The following is a 9,430-nucleotide window of genomic DNA, read 5'->3' as shown; positions in this document are numbered from 1 at the left end:
GTGTGTGTGTGTGTGTGTGTGTGTGTGTGTGTGTGTAAATGGCTGAACAACTTGCATTTGTATCGTAGCATACGAAAGAGGACAGTTGTGATTACGATTAAGCTATTGACATGAATTATACGTAACGTTAATTAAAGATTAGTCACCGATTAATTTCGCCTACGAGTTATCAGATCAATATTTTGTACACATCTCCATGATATGATATGAGTGTCTTCTTATCTTGGCTGCGATGCTATCATATCTTGCCATGCCGTTCTCGTGAAGCTGGGAGCACCTTGTGGCAGGTGAGAATTCAGGGACAGATAGGCTGTTCTGTGTCTAGTGTGGCTTCTCATCTCACGCTGTATACCTCCGACGTTGTCACGTTAAGGGGCTGCAAATTTTCCGTGGATCTTCAGTCATAAAATCGTGGATTTTTGCCTACGTGGACATATTATATATACCGTCGTCTTCCTATCCCACTTGCCTCGCACTCTTTCAGTACCGTGGTCTTGACCGACACATTTTCACAAGTATGGCTGACGTCCCAGTTTGCACCCCCGTTTTCACTCAAAATGCCGTTGCTTTGGCTCTATTGATACTCAGTTTACACAAGTAACGGAAAAAGAAAAGAATGCATGTGGAGGCGGCAATGGCTTACAAGCAGAGAGGAACGCAGTGAAGTGATGCAGCTGTTGCAAGAACTACGTCTAGAAGACGAGGAAGGCTACAGGCAGTGGATGAGTCAGCAGGGACCAATTTTATGAAATATTGAGCCTTGTGCAACCATTTATAGCCAAGAAAGACACAAGGCTTAGGAAACCAGTGTCTGCTCTTCCTTCTATACAGTTTTTTTTCTGCATACAATTCATGCCTGGGATCCCACAAAGCTGGCATGTCCCGTAATTTCTCAATTAAAGTGGCCTCGGAGGCCCTGGTCCAGGCAACAACACTCATAGCTATGCGGATGTAGGGACAGTAGGGTGTAGCTTCTTCCTCTTCTTGTTTCTTGTTGTTGCTGCTGCTGATGATGATTGGTAGATTGGATAAGATTGGTAAATCGGTTCACACTGACGAAGACAGGCAAGGCCTCCAAGAGGATTTGCACAAAATTTCAGCTTGGTCGGATTGATGGGAGATGCCCTTTAACGTAGACAAGTGCCAGGTCCTTCAAGTTGGAACAAGAAATAAGAAGTTCGATTACGAAATGCGCGGCGTTAAACTCTTAAGCGTTCAATGCGTTAAGAACTTGGGGGGTCAAGATTGCGTCAAACCTCAAATTCTCACAGCAATGCATCGATGCAGCAAATAAAGCGAACAGAATGTTGGGCTTCATTAAAAGAAACTTTTTTTATTCAAGAATTTCACTGTTAGTCAAACTCTTCAGCCAAGCGGAGCGGTCGAGCAGGACATCAGTAGACTTATTTTCTTCCTCTTAACCAACATCAACGTAAGTAGGGAGGTTGTGATTAGACAGATAGATAGACTCAAAGTTACTAAAGCGCCAGATGAAATTTTTCCCAGGGTATTAAAAGAATGTAAATCTGAGATCAGTGGGCAGCTAACAGAAGTTTTTAGGAAGTCGCTAGACACAGGGGTGGTGCCTGTTTCATGGAGGCAGGCACAGTGTCACGTTATTCCAATATTTAAGAAAGGAGATAAATCTTCTATGCAAAACTATTGGCCGATTAGTTTGACGTCAGTTATAGGTAAAATGCTTGAGTCAGTAATAGCAGATAGTATTAGGGACCATATTGACAGACATAATTTAATTCACGACTCACCGCATGGGTTTATTAAAGGAACGTCGTGCCTCACTAATCTTTTATCCTTTTACAATAGAGTATACGAGGCAGCTGACAATGATGAGAGTTACGATATAGTTTATCTTGATTTTAGTAAGGTCTTCAATAATTACCTCAGTAACCTCACCAGAGACTATTAAATAAAGTCAGGGCTCATGGCATAGGAGGGAAGGTTTATGATTGGATTAGGGCGTGGATTAGCGACAGGAAACAGAGGGTTACCATTAACGGTAAAAAAAAAGTCGAATGGGGTAATGTTATCAGTGGGGTTCCTCAGGGTTCGGTTTTAGGCCCGCTTTTATTCATTATCTGCATCAATGACATAGACAATGGGATAACCAGTGATATAGGTAAATTTGCGGATGACACCAAAATAAGACGCACTGTTAGGACAGGGGAGGATGTTAGAGCACTGCAGGAGGATCTGGACAAACTGTCAGCTTGGTCAGAGAAATGGCAGATTAATTTTAACATCACCAAGTTTAGCATACTAAGTGTAGGAACACGCAACCCATTACACGGGTATAGTATAGACTCCACAGCGAAAGGCAGAGCAGAGTGTGAAAGGGATCTGGGAATGTTATTGACCTCTGACCTAAAACTAAGGAAGAAATGTATTAGTGCGAGGAATAGGGCTAACAGGGTATTAGGCTTTATTAACAGGTCGGTAACCAACAAAGGTGCAGAGGTCATCCTCAGACCCTATTTAGTGTTAGTTAGGCCACAATTAGATTATGCTGTCCAGTTTTGGTGCCCACACTACAGAATGGACATCAGCTTGCTAGAATCTGTTCAGAGGAGGATGACCAAGATGATTCAGGGGCTTAGGAACCTCTCATATCAAGATAGGCTGAAACATCTCAACTTACATTCTCTAGAAAGACGAAGAATGCGTTGTGATCTGATAGAAGTATTCAAATGGGTCAAGGGTTACAACAAAGGCAATATATAAGTAAAGTACTAAGAATTAGCCAGCAGGATAGAACACGCAGTAATGGATTTAAATTAGAAAAGTAAAGATTTAGGAGGGAAATAGGCAGGCATAAGTTTAGTAATAGGATGGTGGGGGAATGGAATAGACTCAGCAATCACATAGTGAGTGCAGGGACGATAGCTTGTTTTAAGAGTAGACTGGATAGCTACATGTACGAGGATGACAGATGGTTGTGAGGGGGGATCTGGAGCTGCCTTGTGTAGGCCAGTTGGCCTCTTGCAGTCTCCCTATGTTCTTATGTAACCGGCAATATAATCCTTGCACGTTCCCACGTGATTCAAAGCTCCCGATCCACATTGCCGAGGCAGGACGACCAACAGGACATCTAGGGAAGGTAATAGTGATTATTATAATATAATATTATGACTAATTTCTGTTTGTAGATGTGAGTGATTATGTGAAAGGGGATATTAACATGTTCGCGAGCCTATTGTTTTTTTTTTTTTTTTTTCACGCGACGTGAACAACTGTATGTGGTACAGGCCCAATACGTGTCTGACACAAGATGCTGCAATTTTCACGGAAAGACAATATATATATATATATATATATATATATATATATATATATATATATATATATATATATATATATATATATATATATATATATATATATATATATATATATATATATATTTTCGTAGTTCTGTCTTTTTGGGGGCAAGGGCCATATTTTAAAGCAGGTCTGTCCTTTTTCCAACTGTAGTGCCTGGCTACCCTGTTTGATAGGGCAAACAAGGATGTCATTATGGAAGACCTCATTCTGAAGGGTGTCCGTGGAAGACTCTTAAAAGCTGGATTAGGGACTATTTGTATGGTAGGAGGGCGCAAGTCGTCTTCCAGGGTGCTACCTCCACGGAGGAAGTGTTTGAGCTGGGCACACCGCAAGGGGGTGTCCTCAGCCCCATGCTTTTCAACATTTTAATGGACAAAATAGCTCGCTGGCCTTTTCCGGGCAATAGTCAGGTAATTATTTATGCGGACGACATCCTTGTGCAATGCAGTAGTCCTGAACTTCTCAGTTTAGCTTTACAGCAACTGTCAGCCGTCTGTGAACGGATGGGCCTTGTCATCAATAAAACCAAATTTCAAGCCAGTGGGAGGAGAGTTTCTCACATGCCCAGCATTAATTAATGGCACTCCTATAGGTAGGGTCCCTACCTACAAGTACTTAGGTGCCCTTGTCAGCTTCAAGACAGCTGTGCAGAGCATCAGTTATGTTCAGGGCATCTGCCTGCCTAGGTTAGCTCCTCATAGGGTTTTGGCTAACAAGGGCCTTGGAGTCGGCATCCCTGTCCTCAGGATGTTTTACCTTTCTGTCATTAGGTCACTCATTGATTATGCTGCCCCCGTTTTAGTCCAGTTTAGTGCGGCACAACTTCGCCCCTTGGAACTTATTCAAAATGAGGCCATGCGCATCATTCTGGGCTGCTCCAGAACTGCCAAACTTGAGGTCATAAGGGCAGAACTAATCTGCCTAGTATTGTGAACAGAATCTGGGAAATAACTTGTCGCACCGTCAGCCACTTGCTTCGAACGGATGCAGTGCCCCTTAAACCGGCACTAGTAACCTTGCACCGCGACTCCAGGCTCCTGTTACTCCCTATATTAGAAAAATTGGCTTTGTTAGCAGAGACGAGTGTGTTAGAGGCATGCTAAGGACTAGTTTGCTCCCCAGCCCAACCTGCCTGGCCTACCGTCCTACCGTCGAACCATACATCTGTCTTCTCTTCAGAACTCTTCGCTATTGATAAAACCATAGATTTTGCTATAAACTCTCAACATAATTCATTCATTATATTTTCAGACTCATTGTCAGCCCTTCAGGCCATTGAGTCCTTGAGAACAGACACAAATGAAATACAGGGTCGCATCATTAATAAACTCCACTCATGCCTCAAATCCATCTCGCTGATCTGGGTGCCTGGACACTGCAACATACACGGCAATGAGCAGGCAGACGCCTTGGCTAAATCGGCTGTCGAACTCGAGGGAACCTGGAAAGTCCCTCGTGATCTTCAATCGTGTATCTCTCTTGGGAAAACATCAATACATCTTCTGTGGCAAAGTCAGTGGACCGACCTGGCCTTAAATACAATAAAACCTTGTCTCGGAGAGTGGAGCACCGCCAACCGCTCCTCTCGCCGCGAGGAAGTAGTCTTGAGCCGGCTGCGCCTAAACTGCACCCGGCTCACACACCTGACCCCCTACATTAACAGAACCTTTCCACCAATATGTTAAACGTGTGATAATACACTATCCATCGGTCACCTCATCTTGCACTGCAGTAGATTTACCCGTGAACGAGGTCCACTGGTAAACTATTGCAGCGCGAGGGACATTCCGCTCACCTTGGACACAGTTTTTGGTGACGGGAATCCCGAGTTGACCGACCTGTTGATGCTTTTCTGATCGACGAGATGTGACCGAAATACATGTATATTTTTTTTTTCTGGGTTGATAATTTTCCTTACCATTATATAAAATAATATATATTCATCCTACGAAGGTAATCTTACATATAAAATATATAAAACAATGTATTGTTACTGTTGTGGTTGTAGCGTCGTCGCTTCAGCACGCCTGGTGCTCCGCCCCTACACAGCTGCTGCTCCGCCCTACAAAACTAACCCGCTAATCTCCAGGAAAAGACTCAAGGACCCCGCCTCCAGCACACCTGCGGCAGTGATAATCCTATCCAGCTGCTGCCCCGAGACCTGCGAGGTCAAGTCAGCAACCACCAGTCTCCCCGCAACCCTCACACGCATCACAACTCACTCCCTCTCGTCTCGTTCATCTACGCGCCGTCGCCGCCTCCGACCGCGTACATTAGTGTATATAACGAAACCTAAGACTGCTTGACTGTGCTTTCCCATCAGTGTCCTGGCTAAGAAGAACACTACATGGTCCACGTGATAATCAGCAGGTGATACATATAAAATTGACATATATGTTATCTCATTTTTATATGCGATGTTGGTCTATTGCTGGGCCACACAGCCCTGTGTGTGTGAATGCTGTGTGCTTGTGTGTCCCCGCCCACCCCTGCTTAGCTAGCTTTGGTTAGGTACCCCGGATGTGATGAGAGGAGTGTATGTGCTGAATGAATGACTGTGTGAATGATGATAATAAGAATAAGCAACAACAAAGTAAACTAAACCTACAAAAAAGCAAATAAATATGGCCTAATAGCCCAGCCAAAAAAAAAAAAAAAAAAGCAGCTCGCACCACCCTTCCTTTCTTCCTTCCCTACGTACATGACATGTATCTCCTCCTCCCCCTTCCCTGTCCCTTCCCTCCTTCCTCGTAAAGTTGCATTCCCTTCCCTCCCCCTCCTCCCCTTAATTCCCGTCCTCTACTCCCCGGCCTGTTCCCCCCGTAATTCCTCCTCCCTTACCTCCCTCTCTCCCTCTCCCAGTCCTCCATTATTTTTATTTTTTGTATCTCACTAGTTATTAGTTAGTCAATGGATAGGCACTGAAGTATTTTTTTTTATATTGACTAGTGACTACCGCACACCGCGTATCGCACTGGGAAAGATAAAAAAATTGGAACGCACTACCGCAACCGCACTACTCCGGAAAAAGTACCGCACTACCGCAACCGCACTACTGATTTTTTCAGTACCGCGCCTACCTCTGGTTTTACGTATACCTTCCTCCCACGAAGCCTACCTCTGGTTTTACGTATACCTTCCTCCCACGAAGCCTACCTCTGGTTTTACGTATATCTTCCTCCCACGAAGCCTACCGAGGACTAAAACACTAGTGCAAAATCAGTGAAAAAACTAGATGTCAAGTGGAAACTGAAGAAGAAAATAAGAGCTGAAGCATGAGAACACTGAGTGAACAGAAAATCCGGGAGCCGTTGCAAAGGCATATCCCGGAACCAGATCTGTGAATTGATCTGCTGATCCATCGAGATGTTCATCGTTTACGGGATGGTCGATAAATATTTGAATATTCTGCATATGAGGAAACCTTGGGAAAGGAATATACTGTAGTAATGAACCCAAATGTCACACCGGCCCTGTCTTATTGCCACAGGCTCAAGGAGCCAATGTAACGGAGATGAGCACCGAGGCAAAGCGCAGTAAAAGGGTATGCCCCCAACATTACTTTTCCCAGTTGACATTTCTATAGTTCTTCCAGTTTATCTTGCACTCTGTGTTCGGCACCTAATAGGCTACATTGCTTTTATCTTTCCCACATGTGACTATCATCATTATGGTCCAATCTATCTATCTATCTTTTTTTCATAAAATTATCAACACTTCTCATGTTCGTGAGGTAACTGGGAAGGTCGTCTGCTGCGCATGCGTGGAGGAAGTACGGAACGCGTGGTCCAAGGAGTATTCTATTATATTCTAGTACGAAAAGATAGTGAAATCCAGTTGAAACGCTAGGTGTGTAATAAACGAAAGAGACAGCCCGGAGGAGGAGGACTTGTTTAATTGATAGTTTATTGTTGCAAGTAAACAACAAAGGATAAGGGAGGAGCATGCCATCCCAACCCCCGGGCAGGACTGTGATTATACAACTTCAGGATACATGTGGAAGTAGCACCAGGAAACTAAAAAGATACAATGGTAGGGGACAAGAGCTAAAAAAAAATAAAGGCCTTAATTTAGTCAAAGGAGGACTGACGAAGCGATACGGGATACAGGTCAGAAGAAGAAGAAGACTAGAATCCTTGGAAACGCCGAGAAACGGGAGGTCGCCATATTGTCTTGTGAGGCCGGGACGAGCGGGGAGGGCAAGGTGAGCAGCTGGAATATTGTTTAGGTGGCCATTGATCACCGTAGGTCTGATATTTCTTACTGATCTGGATGGAGAGGATAATCAGCTGCATAAGCCTAGAAATCCCTCATCCCTCGTTGCATTGACTCCCCGCCCCGGTATTTTTTCCACCACGGGTTTCTGAAAAGGTTACTTGTCTCTAGATTTGGGGCTTACTATAATTATTTACTTGCCTGTATCCTGTGATGACTGAGGTGTACAATAGCCAAATCAAATAGCTAGAATAACGTAATGCCGCCTCGTACGTGGTGGTCCCAACTCATGGTTATCCGATGTTGTGAGAAGTACCTCCTCGTTAAAATAAGTCGCTATGATGTCCACTACGCATGCGCACTGGGGAATACAAATCAGGAAAGCATTAATTTGCCTGGTTTTGTTCTAATTTGTCCACTTGTGATCTTTGTGATGGTTGGTATATTGCCCGTAAGACACCAATACACAAAGCAAACTAGGAAGATTCTGATCGAGTCAACCTGGGGTAATTTTTATACCTAATTTTTTTGTGTGTAAAATCTGCCCTATTCGTTTGTTGTAAAGCCTTCTCTTGATTAGAAGTGTTGATCTGATATCTGTGCCATGTATTGGAGCCGAAACAGGACAATTTAACGATAGCAGTGAGTGAAATATAAAAAGTGAACAAGTTGGACGTTTGCGAGCTATTATGCGGCTTTGAGCTAATTCCTTCAACACCGCCATGATAGTGCTTTGTTGACCCCCACGTTGACTCGATCAGATCTTCCTAGTTTGGATAGACGAGGAGGGGCTCATAGATATAGTAAGTGACCACAATATGATGATTTTAAATTGTGTTAGCCAGGGCCAGAGGGAGGAGGGGGGGAACAGGAATAAAGACTGCCGCTGGAACATGAGAGAGGGTGACTGGGAGGCCTTCAGAAGAGACCAAACAGGTGTGGATGAAACGAATGACAGGATGTGGAGGATAGTAAATGACACAGCCAAGAGGAGGTTAGGTATACGAAAGATATGAAGGGGTAGGAAACAGGGGAAGAGGTGGTGGAACGAAGAAGTCGAAAAGGCGAGGAAAGAGAGAAAGGAGCTGAATAAGAGAACCAAGAGATTGAGGAAGGAAATAAACGGTGATGCAGGTAGAGTAGAATATGAACGTGGCAGCAGTATAGGAACAAGTAAAGGGAGGTGAAGCGACTCATTAGGAAGGCGAGGGTAGAGACTGAGAGGGAGATAGTAGAGGAACTCAGGGAGAAGGGAGAGGAGGGGGGAGGAAAATAGGGAACAGCCCAACTTATAAGAAATAGTAGTGGGAAACAAAGTAGTGAAAGGGGCAGAAGAAATAAAAAGGGAAATCAAATACTTCTGGGAGGAGATAGGGGGGATGTCTGTGCCTGTTGAGTTAGGGGAGGTGCACTTGGAATCTTGCAGGAAAATATTTGAGGATATGGGGGATTGCTTGAATAGGGAAGAGATCAGGGAATATGTAAAGAAACTCAAGGCTAGGAAAGCAACAGGGAGGGATGGGATTCCTAATGAATTCTATAAAGAAGGAGGGCCAGGTGTAATAGAGGGGCTGTATCGGTTGGTTTGAGGGAAAAGTACTGGGAAAATGGAATGAAGGTAGGGTGACTGCTACACAAAGGGGGGCACAAGAGTAGGAAAGAGTTAAAAAAACTATAGGCCCATAGCTGTCACGGACACAATAGGAAAGATTTTCAGTGGTCTACTTAGTGATAGGATGAGTAAATGCTGCAAAAGAAACAGGGTAATGGGGGAGGAGCAGATGGTTTTCGTAAGGACAGGAGGGGGGAGGACAACATGTTTGTAGTTAACACGGTGATTGAAAGAATGAAAGGAACGGGGGGGAAGGTATACCTT

At 44.1% G+C, this 9,430-nt stretch overlaps 1 protein-coding gene across 3 annotated transcripts in view; it reads left to right on the top strand.

Moving 5' to 3' along the window:
* The first annotated feature begins 230 nt into the window (after window positions 1–230).
* LOC126986743 (protein D7-like) overlaps window positions 231–9,430 on the top strand; it is a 46,112-nt gene continuing 36,912 nt past the window's right edge. The window contains exon 1 of one of the 3 annotated variants that reach the window (XM_050843119.1): window positions 231–287. Coding sequence is in view for 1 of the 3 variants with exons in the window: in XM_050843118.1 (XP_050699075.1) it covers window positions 7,284–7,543 (260 nt within the window). In the remaining 2 variants the exon portion in view is untranslated. Of the gene's footprint in view, window positions 288–7,180; window positions 7,544–8,261; window positions 8,358–9,430 lie in introns of those variants that run through there. The other 2 variants (XM_050843118.1, XM_050843120.1) reach the window with 2 other exon arrangements.

This window comes from Eriocheir sinensis, chromosome 62 (genome assembly GCF_024679095.1).
Source record: "Eriocheir sinensis breed Jianghai 21 chromosome 62, ASM2467909v1, whole genome shotgun sequence".
Classification (NCBI taxonomy): domain Eukaryota; kingdom Metazoa; phylum Arthropoda; class Malacostraca; order Decapoda; family Varunidae; genus Eriocheir; species Eriocheir sinensis.
Note: the sequence above shows the minus strand (reverse complement) of the source record. Positions and strands in the feature narration are given on the sequence as shown.